Below are 17,726 nucleotides of genomic sequence, written 5' to 3'. Positions count from 1 at the left end.
ATGAAAACATGCTCAAAGTCACTAATCATCCGAGAGATGCAAATCAAAACGACAATTAGGTACCATCTCACACCTCTCAGAATGGCTATCATCAACAAATCAACAAACGACAAATGCTGGTGAGGATGCGGAGAAAAAAAGAACCCCCGTGCACTGCTGGTGGGTATGCAGAATGGTGCAGCCACTGTGGAAAACAGTATGAAGTTTCCTCAAAAATTTAAAAATGGAACTCCCATCTGACCCAGTAATCCCACTTCTAGGAATATATCCCAAGAAATCAGAAACACCAATCAGAAAGGATATATGCACCCCTATGTTCATAGCAGCACAATTTACAATAGCTAAGATCTGAAAACAGCCTAAGTGCCCATCAGCAGATGAGTGGATTAGAAAACTGGTATATCTACACAATGGAATACTATGCTGCTGTAAAAAGGAACTCTTATCATTTGCAACAGCATGGATGGACCTGGAAAGCATTATGCTAAGCGAAATAAGCCATTCAGAGAAAGATAAATATCACATGATCTCACTCATTTGTGGAATATAACGAACATAAACTGATGAACAAAAATAGATCCAGAGACATAGAAGCATCAAACAGATTGTCCAACCTCAGAGGGAAGGCGGGGGGGGGGGGGGGGCAGTAAGAAATCAACCAAAGAACTCGTATGCATGCATATAAGCATAACCCATGGACACAGACAGTAGAGAGGTGAGAGCATGTGCTGGGGGTGGTAACAGCTGGGGAGAGGTCAGTGAGGGAAAAAGGAGACATATATAATACTTTAAACAATAAAGAATTTTTTTAAAAAGTTACTTGTTACTTGTACACAGAATGACCTTAAAGCAACATTTTCAAATCAAAATTTCTAAAAGTAATTTTTAAAAATGTATCCAAATGTAGACCTGCTACCTAGAATGAACCAAGTTATGATTTAAAAACAAAACAAACAAAATCATCGAAGAGTCCTGGACCAGTTATCACAGAAAAGGGAGGGGGGAAAAGGATCTGAGATGAAAAAAATTGTCTTAAAACAAACAAGTGCCTAATCGACAAGGCCTGTAGCAGTCTCCCAGTGTGATATTGTGTGGAGTCTTGGAAGACTCTGCTGTGGGCCCTCAGGACACCAAGATTCTTTAAAAACAAAAACAAAAAAACTGCTTGTGGGTAGCTAAAGCTGTGAAGGCAAACTACTGAGTAAGTGCCAATCTCAGGCTCTCATCATTGGAGGCAATTTACTAGAGATGCCACAAGTGGCTCATTTCTCTGATACTTCAAAACTGCCTGCAGAACAAAAACACAATCAATGCTGCTCTTCTGGGAAGTGTGCCATTGCGCTGCCCTTGCACTACAGATCCTCCCATCACACACAACTTAGCGGCCAAATACGCTGGTCACCATTAGGAACCATCTGTGTCTAGGAGTAAGGAAATGAGAGGAAAAGTCCCTGCTGAAAAATGGGTTTTGGTAGTAACCAGTAGGAGACAAAAAGATGAAAACCACTATGTTCCCCAGGGCTAAGGACATCGAATAGTATCACCAAATAGTAGAACACAATCAAGGGACCTCATGTGCTAAAAATGCACCCAGGTAACACGGGGCTGGGTACTTGGGAGACATACACAAACGCAAGCCAAGTCTCTGCTCTCAAAAAGCTTATATCTTAGCTGGAGAGAAATACAGGTGAGTAATCACATTTCTCTATTGCATGCTCGAAGCTGCACTTAGTCACATCCTAATTCTGCCACTGGTTGTCACCTTAAGCAAACCACTTCACCCCTAGACCTCGGCTGCCTCATCCCTTCCAGCTCTAATGTTCACAGGATCATTATCAAAACAAAGCTGAAAGAACACCATAAACAAGTAAGATAATGCACAGGCTGACAACAGACTAATGTCTGTGGCTATAAGGATCTTAGAAGGATATGAGCTCCACTTCTCCTCCAGGCTGGCCTGCACCTCCACCACCCAAACCACCCTTGCTCTGTTCACTGATGGCCTCCATGCTGCTTAATCCAGTGGTCATCTTTTGGTATTCAACTTAGTTGAAGTCTCAGAATTGATTCCTCCCTTTTTAAAATACCATCTTCTTTTGAACTCTGTGATACAACACTGGCCTGATTTTCTTCCCATTTCACTAACAAGTTTTTCTCAGTCTTCTGCCAGTAACTCCTTTTATATCCAACCCCTAAATGAACTGAATTCTGAGTCCTCCTCTCTTCTCACAGGACAATTTATGCCTGAGTGATCTCATCTATTATGTTGGCTATTTTCCAGACACATCTATGACTCTCCAATTACCTACACCCACATCTCTACTCTGAGTTCCTAACTCACACATAAAACTACCTTCTTGAAGTTCACATTTAGCTATCTCATAGCAAATCACACTTAGCAATGTCCAAACCAGAAATCTTGATCCTTGCCTACCGATCCTGTTCCTCTCCTACAATTTCCCAGTTCAGTAAATGTCACTTCTGACCACCCATTCCCCCAGGTCCTAAATCTGGGAGTCATTGGTAACAAACCCCTGCTCTTCTTCCTCACAACCCATCATCACTCCTCCCTAGAGAAATGGGTTTTCTCTTAATAGTTGCATTTTCTATGGTTCCACTAGTTGAAACCCCAAAATATAGCTCCAACCTATACATTTCTTTGCTTCCCCTCTGTCACTGTCCCAGTCTACAACCTCCTAGCGATGACATCTCACCTGAATGAATGCAACAGGCTCCTTACTGTTTATTCTCCACATCTGACTTTTGCCCCCTCCACTTCCACTCTGCCCTCTGATTGGTCTTTTTTTTTTTTAATATATTTTATTGATTTTTTACAGAGAGGAAGGGAGAGAGATAGAGAGTCAGAAACATCGATGAGAGAGAAACATCGATCAGCTGCCTCCTGCACATCTACTGGGGATGTGCCCGCAACCCAAGCACATGCCCCTGACCGGAATTGAACCTGGGACCCTTCAGTCTGCAGGCCAACGCTCCATCCACCGAGCCAAACCAGCCTCGGCCTGATTGGTCTTTTTAAGAAAATGCATCATCCTTCATCTGCCTTCTTCCACTAGGCAGTCTTTTTTTGGAGGAATTGATCCTTTGAAAGTCTGGCAGCAGCCTGCCCACTTCCCATATTACTGCATGCTTGCCCCTCCTGTCCTCTTTCCTCCACCCTTCTGTGCCGCCATGATGGTGCATGAATGTCCTGACTGATGCTCTCAGAGCATCAACAATGCTGAAAGGACAGGCACACACCAGGTTCCTATGAGACCATGCTCCAATGTCACCAGGTCCGGTTTCTAATTGTGATGATGAAGCCTGGTTACATCGGTAAATTTGAAATAACTGATGATGACAGAGCTGGGAACATTGTTGTGAACCTCATGGGCAGGTTAAACAAATATAGAGTGATCAGCTCCAGATTTGATGTGCAACTCAAAGATCTAGAAAAAAATGCAGAAAAACCTGCTCCCACCCATTTTACTGACAACCTCAGTTGGCATCCTGGACCAGGAAGAAGCAAGGCAAAAAAACACCAGGACAGAAAATTCTAGGATTCTCTTCTTAGGATGTAATACATACGTGCAAATAAAATGCCTCAACGGAGGGAAACAAAAAGCATCAGCTTACTGCTTCCTTAGAGAGGCCTTCCCTGCCCGCTCTCCTCAAACTGAATTTGGTCTTCCCATTATTCCCCTCCTGTTGTTAGTTGGAGAGGCCATACACACACAGACAAATGAGAGGGATTGCCTGGGGTCAAATCCCAACTCCACTGCTTACTAGCAGTGAGGCCATGGGTAAGTCACTACATCTAAAACTCAGTTTTCTCATCTATAAAATGAGGAAAATATTACCTACTTGACAGGATTTTGTGAAGATTAAATTAATAAATACATGTAAAATCCTTACAACAGGCCTAGCCCATAAATGTTCTTTTTTAAAAATATATTTTTATTGATTTCAGAGAGGAAGGGAGGGATAGATAGAAACATCAATGATGAGAGAGAATCATTGACTGGCTGCCTCCTGCACGCCCCCCACTGGGGAGAGAGCCCGCAACCCAGGCATGTGCCCTTGACCGGAATCAAACCTGGGACCCTTCAGTCTACAGGCTCTATCCACTGAGCCAAACCAGCTAGGGTCATAAATGTTCTTTAAACATTAGCTATTAGGATTTCCCTTCATGACACTTACCACACTGCAATTGTATATTCACTAGAGGCCTGGTGCACGAAATTAGTGCCCAGGTAGGATCCCTAGGCCTGGCCAGCGATCAGGGCCAACCTGTGGGGCGACCAGCGGAGCGATCGGGGGGGCCCCCGCTGGCACCCGCCTTGGTCGGCCTGGCACTGCCCACTAGTTGGGCCCGCCCCCCACCGGTTGCCTCCCTCTCCTGGGTGACTGGCGGGGCGATTGAGGGGCCCCCGCTGGCACCCGCCTTGGCTGGCCTGGGGCCTGTGGGTTGGGGGTAGCTCCTGCGTTGAGTGTCTTCCCCCTGGTGGTCAGTGCATGCCATAGCAACCGATCATTCCGCCATTCAGTCAATTTGCATATTAGGCTTTTATTATATAGGATTGTTTTCTTTGTTTAAGCTCTCCCTCCCCTACTATGCTGTGAACACCATGAAAATGGGGGCAATATCTGCTTTGCTCACCAGTGCACCCCCAGTGTCTAGCCGAGTGCCAAGCCCACAGTAATTGTGCAAAGTGCATAAGAGTCAGGAAAAACTTGCTAGAAGTGGGTGGAATGTGGAAAGATGGGGGATGGAGCATAGGAAGATGAAGAACAGCTGGCATAAAGGTAGAAAAGAACTGAACTGAGGTGCTGGGGGTCTTGGCTGCAGTTCCAACATGGCCACTAATGCTTTGTGCTATCCCTGTCTGAGCCTTGGTTCCCCACTTCTTCAGTAAGGGAAAGGACTAGGTGACCTTTGGGGTATTTTACAGTTTAATCTCTCACACAGTAAAGAGGCCTCTCGTAGAGAAGTAATGAGAGGTAGGATTAGGGCCAGATTGTGGGCAGTTTTGAAAAACTCTGAGAAGAGGATTTTTGTAAGATAAAATAGAAAGAACTGGGATTTTCTGAGTAGAGACCCACTTGGTCACCACAAAGCAGCTTGCAGGCCTCTGGAGGCAGACAAGACCTAGAGGTGAAAGGCTGTTGGGAAGCTCCTACAGCTACTCTGGGGGAGGGGAGGTGCACACCGACCAGAAGCACAATCTTGGAGAAGGACACTAAGCGAAGACTGATCAGTTCTTGATGACTGGGGACCAAGATAAGTGTTCAGTTTCAGGTCTGGGTGCTTGAGAGGATGGTGGTGCTGCTGAGAGAAACAAGCAAGTTGGAGGAAAAACAGAAAGACAAGAGTTGGCTCTCAAACAGTCTAAACCTGAGGCAACACTAAACCCAGGGAGAGCACAGGGACCCGCGCTGCCAGTCTTCAGCCTACTCACTGAGCCAATCTGAGGGCCCTCACTCACCAGCATATACAAATCCAATGTGCCCTCTTTCTCCCTTAGCTCCTGTCCTCAAAAAAAACTTACCAGACCTTTGAGGACCAACTCAAAGCTCCCCTTTCTCCAGACAGCCATCTTGAATGGAGTACACCTCCCTCAGCTTATTACTACTTCACGTTAGTGCCTGGTTAACATGGCAATTTTAAAAATCAACTATCCTGTACAATTCAGATGGGCCACCTCCCCAGCAAAACTGGAAGCTCTTCTGGGCAGAAACAGAATCATGTACTTATTTTGCATCTTCCTCCTTCTGTGCGGTGGGCCCAGATCGGTGCTAGCCCCTCAGTGGTTGCCAGCTCAGGAACCTCACTACCTACTGATCCCAACAGAGAGAGCTAGGGTTGCTGGCCCTCAGCGAAGAGACCACGTGGCTCCCAGCCCAACCCTGACTGGGTCTTCTCCAGGCACCTGGTGCACATCCACAGCCAGGGTTGCAATGGCAAGGGCAGGGTATGTGAATTCAGTTTGATGAACGATATGGGAGAAGGCCATAATCCCACCTTCCCAACTGAAACAGAAGCAAACAGATTGATTAGCAGTATTTGCTGTTTTGATTATATTGATTTTAATGATATAATTGAATGATCTCTGGTTGCTCAACAATGATACCTGGGTTACTCCTAAACAAGTATAGCTTTATTTGTTTTTAGCTGGTGAATAATCCCTTTCTCAGGGAAGTATGGTCAAACCCATTTAAAGTAGAAAAGTAATCCAACAGGTAGCCCTTGGAAAATAAGATATCTCCTAGAAAAGAAATAAAAATACCTTTCTATATCAAAGTAGGATCTAAAAATATTGCTGTAGGAAGCAGAGATGCGAGTCTGGCACTTACTAACTGTGCCATGACCAGTGTGACCACAAGCAAGTCCATGATCTCAGTCTGGTTCAGTGTCCTCCAGTAAAATCAGTGAATTAGTTAGAATGGCCCGTTCCAGCCTGGATCAGAAGGGCAATATGATGGTAAATTATCTGCAAAACAGGGGAGAGGATGGACTGCTTTGTTTTGTGTAAAAGGATGTAGAAAAAGAGCAGAACACAGAGAGCTCAGAAGCAGGGAAGAAGACCCTCACCCCCTTGTCCATACTGGTGGGCTGAATCCTTCCTGAGGACGGAGGGCAACTGGTCATGATCCCGCCACACAAGTGTAGCACAGCATTGCAATTGCTGCTAGGGAGAGCTGACCAGCTGCTAAGGCCACTCCATCAGGACCCAGCATCCAATATTTTAAAACAGCTGAACGCAAGCTTTATGTCACGGCCATAATGCACCAAAACTCTACTGACAAAACTTGCTGTGCAAACCTGAACACTATTGATAATGGCTGTACTGAAGCAATGGGCTGGCATACCAAAGAAAAACAGAAACAGAACAGAAAAAAGCAAGACTAAAATACTTTTAAGTTATTCTTTAAGGTCTCCTTTAAATTACTCTCTGTAATTATTGAGCTAGCAGTCCACTGCTATTAATTCATATTCAACCTATTTAAGCGGTACCAGCAATTCAGGCTGAAAACAAATGCCTCAGTAATTTTCTAACTTTTGAGTGTTATTTTCTTGTCAGTTAAATTTAAAGCAACCCATTTGTGACCACATTATACCAAGTTAATCTAATCTAAAGTGCTTCACAAACCCTAACAGCTACACTAAGGTTTTACACTAATAAAGGCAATTTACATAAATGAAATTTATGTCAATGCATTTCATGACAAATTTTTTATTTTATAATGATTATAGTACTTATATGATAACATCTGTTGATATTCATACTCTAAACCTGGCAAAGATTTAAACCCACAACATTTTCCATGCATCATGTACATTATCTGTGAAAAGCAATAAAAAAAAGCAATGAATGCATTAATCATACCAATATCATCTGCAAAGCATAAATCTGAAATACCTTTCACGTCAGCTCAAACTGCTTTTTATTTTTTTACACACCTGATTTTACGCCATCTGTAAAAGGGTAAGACAAAAACTGTTGAGGAAATTATATTTCTTGGCTGTTGGACTTTTACAAAATACTTAGGCTAAGTTCTGTAAACAGAAGATTTACTACACGACTAAGAAAAAAATGATGCAGTTAAAAATCCATTTTTATTAAAGGACGGTGTAATGACCACAGCATTTTCACACTGCTGTGTGGTGTCATATTTGCATTTTTGACACCTGTTTTACATTTCCCCTCGTCTATCTATTGCATGTGTTTTTACAAATATACATCAGGTCTAAACCTGTTCTATAACCTAAACAGCAGAAGCAAGACTCCAAATGATAGCATTTTGGACTCTAATTTCTCTACCCGGGTAAACATAAACACCAACTTTGATGTCCCTGCCATCACCTGGCAAGGTCAGCCTGGGCCCGGCCAGGGCTCCCTGGGACTCTAGAATAACTCCAAAGTGAACACCAACATGAATACACCATCCAGGTATTTTTAATAGCTTCTCAAATCTTAAGTTTGGTAGAGTGTCTCTACTCTCCATTAACATAACAACCAAGGACATTTTCTCAGCTTTCTAGGTGGCTGTGATTACAGTGGACACGTGCTAAGCACAAGCTACTGTATGTGATAACAATGCTAGTTTTCACTTTTCCTGGCTCCCAGATACACAGACATCAGCCTATATTTTCAAAGCAAAATGAGCCTGGCTGATGTGGTTTAGTTGGTTGAGCATCAATCCTGTGCACCAGGAGGTCGTCGGTTCAATTCCTGATCAGGGCACATACCAGCACATTCTGGGTTGCAAGCTCGATCCCAGGTGGGGGGTGTACAGGAGGCAGCAGATCACTGTTTCTCTCTCATCGATGTTTCTCTCTCTCTCCTTCTCCCTCTCTCTCTCTCTGAAATCAATAAAAAATATATTTTAAAGAAATTTAAATAAAAGCAAAACGACACTCCTAATCTATAAAATGCCTAAACCTTGGGATCATCCTCTCTAGTACTGCTTCCCTACCCTCACCAGGCTGAGTTCGTGCTTTCAAGAGTGTTCAAATGTGACATTTATATTATTGCATAACTATGATGTGCATCAAGCTTTGGTGCACAACAATAAACAATAAAATCCAAAGTAAGTCATTCCCAAAAAGCACTGTGGAAACTCCACCACGTCTGCAGAGAACTGAAGTTTTCATTGACGCTGTCTTTCTTCTGATATCATCAAACTTTCTTTTTTCAGTTTCTTTTTTATTTCAAGAAAGGCAATTTTATTTCAAGAAAGACAATAATGTTACATGCAATAAACCTTAATATCTCAAGAAAAACTATTTTAAATATGATGTTACATGCAATAAACACCAATTATTCAAGAAAATGATCTTACATATAATATTACAAGAAATAAACATTAATATTTCAAGAATGAAAGGATTTTAAGTATCATAATATTACCAAAACTGTACTAACATAATATGATATCACAAAAGTTGTAGGAAATATTAAAAATCTGCAAGTAACAGGATTACCTCTATTATATTCTAGTATATATTTTTTCCCTCTGGCTCTATTTTTGTTCATCAGTTTATGTTGTTCATTATATTCCACAAATGAGTGAGATCATAGGATATTTATCTTTCTCTGACTGGATTATTTAGCTTAGCATGATGCTTTTAAAGTCTATTTTGTCAGATGTGAGTATTGCTACTCCAGCTTTTTTTTTTTCTTTTCTATTTGCATGGAAAAATTTTTTCCATCCCTTCACTTTCATCCTGTGTGTGTCTTTTGTTTTGAGGTGGGTCTCTTGTAGACAGCATATACTAGTAGTTGGATCATGGCTTTTTATCCATTCAGCTACCCTACACCTTTTGATTGGGCCATTTAATCCATTTACATTTAGGGCTATTATTGAGAGGTACTTATTTATAGCCATTTTAATTCTGTATGACTAGGTTTCTCTCTTTCTTCTTCTCAGCAATCCCTTACAGCAATCCCTTTAGCATTTCTTGTAATGCTGGCTTGGTGGTAATGAACTCCTTTAGCCTTTTTTTGTCTGGGAAGCTCTTTATTTGACCGTCTATTCTAAATGATAGCCTTGCTGGATATAGTAATCTTGGTCTCAGATTTCCATTACCTTGAGTACTTCATGCCTATAGAGCTTCTGATGAGAAATCAAGTGTCAGCCTTATGGGAACTCCTTTGTAGGTAACAGTTTTCTTTTCTCTTGCTGCCTTTAAGATTCTCTGTCTTTAATTTTTGGCATTTTAATTATGATGTGTATGGGCATGGATCTGTTTGGGTTCTTCTTGTTTGGGGTTCTCTGTGCCTCCTGAACTTGTATGACTTTTTCCTTTACCAGATTAGGGAAGTTTTCTACCATTATTTCTTCAAACACCTCTATTCCTTTCTCCCTCTCTGCCTCTTCTGGCACACCTACTATTCTAATATTGTTACGTTTCACATTGTCCCACAGCTCCCTTAAGCTGTCCTCCTGTTTTTTGTTTTTTTCTTTTTGGTTCTCTAATTGAGTGGAATTTTCAACTCTATCTTCTAATTCACTGATTCAATTGTCAGCTTCCCCTAATCTGCTGTGTGTTCCTTCCAATGTGTTCTTTATTTGTGTTGTCATTCTTTATCTCAGGCTGTTCTTTTTTCATAGTTACTATATTATTTTTCATACTGTTGAGCATTTTTAACATCATTACTCTGAACTCTGTTTCAGATAAATTTCTTATCTCTACTTCATTTATCTCTTCTTCTGGAGAATTCTCTAGTTCTTTCATTTGGGAGTTGTTTCTTTGTTTCCTCATTTTGGTTGTCTGTTTGGGTTTGTGACTATGTTTTAGGTAGATCCTCTATCTGATATCATCAAACTTTAACTTCACTAAGTGCTTCAAAATGTTAACCATAAGCCTATTATCAAACTCCTCACTTTCATAAAGTAAGTCAGCAATAGTAACTTTCAACTGCTCTACAGCAGAGGCTCTGGGCACAGGAAGAAAAACATTTTTCAAACCCCAAACTCACCTATGATGCTACTGCTGCTAGGTGCACCATCACCACCATCACCACCATGGCCTTGCCATTCAGAAGTCCCCTTCCCACTCCAGCTCCAGAAATCTTTATCGTACCAGTTACAATAACCAAAATGTGATGAATAAGATATGGAATAAGTAAAGCTTGGACCTTGCTCTGCAACAGATACTACACTTTGATAAGCCATTTTTCTACGTCAAAACTGGCTGAAGATCAGCCAGTTCATATGATTCAATCTAGCAAAACCAAATGCTCTGCAGGCAGGCCCACCTACAAAGGTACAGACAAGGTACAGGAGCTCCTGTAGGGAAGCATGGGATCATAGTTCTGTCTCATAAAACTCAGTCCCTTTCTCCTGAATTACAAGTGTTCTCCATTACCAAATGGAAACTCCTCACATCCTCCATCCACAGAATTCTTCATTCACCCAAAAGGTACCAAGCCAGGCCAGGTGCACCAACACCGCTGCTATTCCTGATACTAAGTTTATTTCCATGCTGAACAATGGTGGACCCTGTATCCAAGAGTGAGGGAATGGGGACAGCCTTCCAAGGAAAGTTGTGTTACCTGGCCAGGCTGGACTCCTGCCCTAGAGGGCTCCACCTGCTGGCATCTGCACTAGCTGTTTCCTGGGTTCCTAAGCCTCCCCTTTGGCACCCACTTATATAGCTTAAAATTTCCGCTGCTTTAAGCTTCCCGCTTATTCATACATGACAATGCGTAACAACATTTATCTTTATGGAACACTCACACTCACATTTCTAACATTTTCTTTCAATACAGGGCACCAAACTTGTAAGTTTTTATGTCACTTAGAAACCTCTCCCTCCTTATGTCCACATGAAAAGTAAGAAAGCAAAACTCCTTTACAAATGCCAACCCCACCCTGAGTCCAAGCACTCCAAGTAAGGAAACTTCCTGCCTCGAGTCCTGGCACTGCCATGCTCTGACTGCTCAGAGTCTCACCACACCATTCCACCCCATGACATGCTGCACGTGCACCACCACCACTGAAACGTATGGCCACTTCACCCATCTACACTATGAGAATCCCTGGGGAATTTTCACATTTATATTCTCTAAGTATATGCACCCACCTGAGCTATCAAATGCATGTGGACTATTTGGAACCAATTATATCCTACAATAAAACCTCAAAGAGAAAAAAGTCCAAATATACTTTGCTGGCCATTTACTTTTTTATAGTAAAACCTAAAATAACCCAAAGTTTTGAGAAATAGGTTTTTTATCCAGATTGAGAATGTTTCTAAAATGTATGGCTCATTTTCCACAGTAATAAAATAAAATGAATTCTAAAGCAAACTTGTGATACAATTTTTTTTTTTTTTAGAGAGAGAGGTAGGAAGAGAAAGAAACATTGATTTGTTGTTCCACTTATTTATACATTCATTGGTTGATTCTTGTATATACCCTAACCTGGGATTGAGCCCACAACCTTGGCGCAGCGGCACAACGCTCTAACCAACTGAGCTACCTGGTCAGGGTTTGTGATACCATTTTACACACACTACATAAACCACTTAAAAATTGTAATACCCAGGCAAGTGTAATCTTACTCCTGAAGGTAAATGAAAATATTATGTAAAGAAAAATGATCATAACTTATTGAACAAACAAAACAGAACATATTTTTTACCTGTATGTTCAGCAAAGATTTAAAAACATGCTGCCCTGGGTGTGTGGCTCAGTTGGTTGGAGCATCATCCAATATATATACTAGAAGCCTGGTGCACAAAATTCGTGCACTTGGGGAGGGGGGTCCTCAGCCCGGCCTGTGCCCTCTTGCAGTCCAGGAGCCCTTGGGGGATGTCCGACTGATGTCTTAGGCCCACTCCCAGTGTGGGAGCCTGGCTTCTGGTTGAGCAGCACTCCCCCTGTGGGAGCACACTGACCACCAGGGGGCAGCTTCTGCATTGAGCATCTGCCCCCTGGTGGTCAGTGAGCATCATAGCAACCGGTTGTTCCACTGTTCAGTTGATTTGCTTATTAGCCTTTTATTATATAGGATGGTAACACCACCAAATGTGGGCTGAAATCTCTTAAGAGACAGGGGACCAGTTCTGACAGTGGCTCCCTCCAGTTTACAGAGTTTAAGCCAGAAAGGGTATTGTAGCTGCCAGGAACACATGAAGCACAGTGGGCCCTGACACCTGGGAATTGGCTGGGGACTGTCAACATGGCCTTGGTGTTGCTAGGAGCTGGCCTGGATGTCACACCTAGGCCTTGGTATTGAACATAAACATCAATGTCCGACAATGCCACTCTGGAGCATGCACCCACCTCTACCAGAGTCCACCAGGACCCAGAAGACCACCCCTCTGACCCCCCCCAGCCAGAGAAAGCTGCAGGAGTCTGGATGGGGGCTTTGCGCTACATGTCATCACCAACCTTTACCTCTATCTGATCAACTCCTCTGCTGACTAGGTTGCCTCTAGGAAACTAAGACACAAAAAAAGACACTCTGTAGTGATATCTGAATATAGAGAAACCATGAACAAAATACCAAACACTCCCTCCCCCCAGCTAATGAGTGACTATTGTTTTTTATCAATTTCCACTTTAGTCTCTTCTCCCTATAGGGAAAATTTATTAAAATGCTAAATTATATGTACACCTAAAACTAATATAACTAAGATAATATTGCATACCAACTATATTTAAATTTTAAAAATTTTATAAAAGGATTTCCTCTATTTAAAAAATAAATATTGAATTTTAAAATTACCATTTTCTGACGGCATCCACTCCAGAGCAAAGCCCTAATTCCTTAAAAACTCTCCCAACTCACTAACACAAGCCCAAATCCTGTAATATGTCTATCACCATCTTCCTGAGATGGCCCACAATTCCCTATGTTGTGTGTTCTCCCTCGCTTCAACAAGCAGATAAACTCGGCCAGTTCAACTAATGGTATGTTCTGGTGGTCTCTGGCTGGTGGGCACTGATAGTTGTCAGGACATCAGTTGCCATGACAGGCCACTATACATGCAGAAACCATAGGAGCCTGGCTGGGAAAATGACTCTAGGATATAATATCAGTGCTGGTTCTCTGAATACATTCCCTGACCAGATGATTTTCTTGTCATCTGCCTCTTTTTCCTAAAAGCTGGATGAAGGGAGAAAGTCTAGTTAATTAGATGTCCTGATGAATAATGTTACAATTAATCAAGGATGCCCTGGGCAGCTTCCCTTCCCTCCCATTTCCAAAAGTCACCCCAGCACAAGGTTAGAGTAGGGCTGGACGACTGACTCATGGGCAGAGCCTGAGGCAACACTACTCAAGTACTTTAAGCCACATGTTCAAGCCCAATAAATTAACCCCGGCTTAAAGAAGTCAGGCTGTACACATGTAAGAATTTTAATAAGCTTGGAAAATGCTACCTAGAGCTTATGCACAAGCTTACTGTACCAATGGGATTCCCTGCCACCAGCCACAGAGTGCTAAGCCCCCGACAAGAGCTTTTGAGCACATGGGGCAGCAGTGACAGGGAGTCAGCTTGGTCCAGGTTTCCTCAGGAGTTGGAGACTCACAGCAGAAGGCTGGCAGCCAGATGGATGGAAAGCAGAACAGGGCATTCAGCTCGGTGGAGCCAACGGCATTTACTAAGAAAACATGTCAGAGCTTTCTTTGGTAGAAATCTGGTCCTCACACACCCTTCCAGAAATGAGCAAACACTGTAATCAATATCTGCATTTATCCAATGCCTGTTTGTACACAGAACTGTGTTAGGTACAAAAGAGAGTTGTTTAAGCAAACGTGGTCTCTGCCTTGTAGATGCTGACATCTAATATAAATAAAAACAATAAATCTATCCAGAGGATTACCAAACTAACTGAACAAACATGAAACAGTCAAAAGTAATGACTGTATATAGTAAATGTAATGGAGTAAGAACTGAAGGTAAGTCATGGGAGATGACTCTCTAAACAGGGTGGCGCCCTAATGGGACAGGTACCTGTTAAGGCTGAGCCTCTACCTGGCGATCAGCTTTTAAGAAACGCTTCAAGGGTTGCCTACGGGGCTTTGGGGAAAGGAGCCAATCAGAGAAGAGGGTGCAGCTTGGGAGATGATTTAGACAGAAATACAACTAGAGGGAGAAAGAAAACTGGACAATCAAGAAAATTAGGAGGAATCAGTCAAGCTGGTGTGTTTCTCAACTGCTGTTACTAATGTCCCCTTTGGATAAACATTTTTAAAAACTCACATTCTTTTATCATGTTATTTAAAATTTGAAAGGAAACTCAATCTCCTATTTAACACCAAATCAAAGCAATAGTGGTTTCAGAATTTGATTTTCCAAAAGACACTAACCACCCACTTTAACCTAGAGTTAAATATGAATCATCCAATCAGTTGGGTGGTATCAGTGAATTCTTAAAGAAGAGGATTTGGATCCTGGATCCACATGGGATCAGACAACTAGTAGTATTAGAAGAAGTAACAGCCTAAGGTGACAAAAACAGACCAGGGTACTAGCCAGAAAATGTAATAATTACCTGATTAAAATTTTTGAAGGAGAACTCTTTGTAGATGGCATTTCTCTCTCTTAATTCTGACCATCCTGCTGCTTTAAGGTCGAGTATAACTTGGTTCCTCTCCTCTGTTGTCAACAAGTGAGCATCTGCTGACTATGAAAAAAGCACATTTAATATCTGTAATGTAGAAGTTTAGTTAAACTCAAACTTAAAACTCTTTTCCTTAGATGTGGAACAAAGTCTTAAGGACAATAATTTCTAACCACCTTTGGTTCCTTTGTTCTCAAAATACAAAGTTCTCAAATATAGACAAAACTAAAGCTAGCTCTGTACAACATAAGCTGCTTCCATGGTATGATAGGTATATCATTACCCCTTACCACTGTCTGAAACGTCACAATTCAGCTTCTCTGGTTTATTACAGATACAGTTGAGACTGACCATTACCACCGTCCATCTTACTAATGACCATTAATAATGGCCAGCATTCCAGAACTTAGGAAACTGAGTTAAACATACTCACCTGCAAGTATACTGGCAGGACCAGAGTTAGAACTCAGCTATAAACTCTGGTCTAGTGCTCTTGGGATGGTCCCACACCACCTTAGTAGCCTTCACTGCTTATTGACATGGGACTTAACTGTCTTGGTTCACTATTCCCTTTCAGATTTGACAAAATAGGATTTTTTTTTAAATCTTTATTGTTCAGATTACAGTTGTTCCTCTTTTTTCCCCCCATAGCTCCCCTCCACCCGGTTTTACATAGGATTTTGATAATAACTTCTGAGACCCACAGACCCTCTGGACTATAGGTAAAAAGCCTTTTGCCCTAGTGAAGTGAGTTTTCTCAGAGGACCAGTAAGACAAACTCCCTCCAGTCTGGCCAGAGCATTGCCCAGTCCAAAGCACTTGTGTGCATTGTCCACTTTGTTCCTACTCATCCTAGTGATGAAATTCACAGCCCAAGAGTTCTGTTGGCTAACAGGCCCACACTTTCCATACTATTTGGTGTATGTGTATGTGTGTGTGTGTGTGTGTGTGTGTTTTAAATACATTTTTGTTGATTTCAGAGAGAAAAGGAGAAGAGAGAGATAGAAACATCAATGATGAGAGAGAATCATTGATCGGCTGCCTCCTACATGCCCCACACTGGGGATCGAACCTGCAACCCGGGCATATGCCCTGACCGGGAATCGAACTGTGACCTCTTGGTCGACACTCAACCACTGAGCCAAGCCGGCTGGGCTCCATACTATTTGTTTTTTAACTGAAAGAACTATAATGTAAGCATCATGGCCAGAGAGAGGAAAGAAGGGCACTCTACTAGAAGTCAGAAGAGTTTCGTTCTCATTCTGGCATACATGCCAATCAAAAACTCTTGCCTTACCTATTTGTAGGATTACTGTAGGCTTAAGTGAAAGAGGGACTGTCATCCAGAAAGAGTGAGCCAATGTGAGAGTTCTCATCAAAGGGCAACTGGGGGCTGAGCTGGATTCTCCACTATGAAACTGGAACTCATTCCCACTTCAAAAATCCTAAAACCTTATATTACTGACATTAATGTAAGAGAGCAAAGTCAGTAAACTCATTTAAGACAACTTATTCTAGAGGTTCGGGTCAAGATGGCAGAGTAGTGAACACTGTGCTCTCCTCTTCCCATGACCACATCAAAATTACAAATTACAGCCCTGACCGGTTTGGCTCAGTGGACGGAGCGTCGGCCTGTGGACTGAGGGGTCCCGGGTTCAATTCTGGTCAAGGGCATGTGCCTTGGTTGCGGGCACATCCCCAGTGGGGGGGGTGTAGGAGGCAGTTGATCGATGTTTCTGACTCTCTATCCCTCTCCCTTTCTCTCTTTGAAAAATCAATAAAATATGTTTTTTAAAAAATTACAAATTACAGAACAACTAACCTAGAGAACTATGTGAAGACTAGCTGAACATAAGTCCTATAACTAAGGACATTAAAAAGCCACTACGCAACCAGTAGGAGGCGGAGACATGAAAGGGGCTGACCCCGTGCCCAAGTGTGGCAGGTGAGAATTGGGAGGGATTTCACAGCGAGAGGTTCCCCCTGAGGAGCCAGGGGTCCCAGTCCCAACCTGGCCTCCCCACCCTAGCTCCTCTGCCAGAAAGAGGAACCCCACAACACATGGCTGTGAATATCAGTGGGGATTCCACCCATCTGGGCGAGGTGGAAGGCCAGGCATCCTCTGAAAGGGCGATGCTCAATCTCTTGCAGGCACTCACTCTGCGCTCCGACGGATGGACAGTGGCTCGGAAGCACCAGAGACAGGAAGAAACCGAGTTGTGTGGCTTCAGGGCTAGGGCTGAAGGGGCAGTGGCCATTGTCCCTGTGCTGAGCCTACCATGGGGATATTACAATACCAACCTGATGAGGTTTTTCAAAGGCTTCAACTAAAGAGGTTTTTAATCTGAAGGCACCCAGCATGGCACATGGCAGTCACTCAAACCATTCCTCCCAGAACACCCTAATTTGACTTCATCGCCAGGACCTGGATTACTTATGCCTGGAGACATGCCTCGGCGGCAGTCAGCACTCAACCTGTGTTCTCACCTTAAGGTCAGGAAGCGAGGTGCCTAGCTTCCTCCATTCCCGAGGTATTTTTAATTTCTTCTATCAAAATACTGCAAACTGCTCTGGCCGGTGTGGCTCAGCTGGCTGGGTGTGGCGGAGTGCGGGGTCAGCTACCCTTACCCACAACAGAAGAGAAAAAGG

At 42.7% G+C, this 17,726-nt stretch overlaps 1 protein-coding gene across 4 annotated transcripts in view; it reads right to left on the bottom strand.

The window, feature by feature from the left end:
• PCBD2 (pterin-4 alpha-carbinolamine dehydratase/dimerization cofactor of hepatocyte nuclear factor 1 alpha (TCF1) 2) overlaps positions 1-17,360 on the bottom strand; it is a 56,328-nt gene extending 38,968 nt beyond the window's left edge. For 3 of the 4 annotated variants that reach the window (XM_014539145.1, XM_014539147.1, XM_014539146.1), the window contains exons 1-2: positions 15,009-15,098; positions 7,460-7,474 (exon numbers count right to left, since the gene is read on the bottom strand). Coding sequence is in view for 1 of the 4 variants with exons in the window: in XM_005865584.2 (XP_005865646.1) it covers positions 15,009-15,140; positions 17,237-17,335 (231 nt within the window). In the remaining 3 variants the exon portion in view is untranslated. Of the gene's footprint in view, positions 1-7,459; positions 7,475-15,008; positions 15,141-17,236 lie in introns of those variants that run through there. The other variant, XM_005865584.2, reaches the window with a different exon arrangement.
• Positions 17,361-17,726: the final 366 nt, after the last annotated feature.

This window comes from Myotis brandtii, unplaced genomic scaffold (assembly GCF_000412655.1).
Source record: "Myotis brandtii unplaced genomic scaffold, ASM41265v1 scaffold208, whole genome shotgun sequence".
NCBI lineage: Eukaryota > Metazoa > Chordata > Mammalia > Chiroptera > Vespertilionidae > Myotis > Myotis brandtii.
The sequence above is the reverse complement of the archived record's forward strand: the minus strand, read 5'-3'. Positions and strand labels throughout refer to the sequence as shown.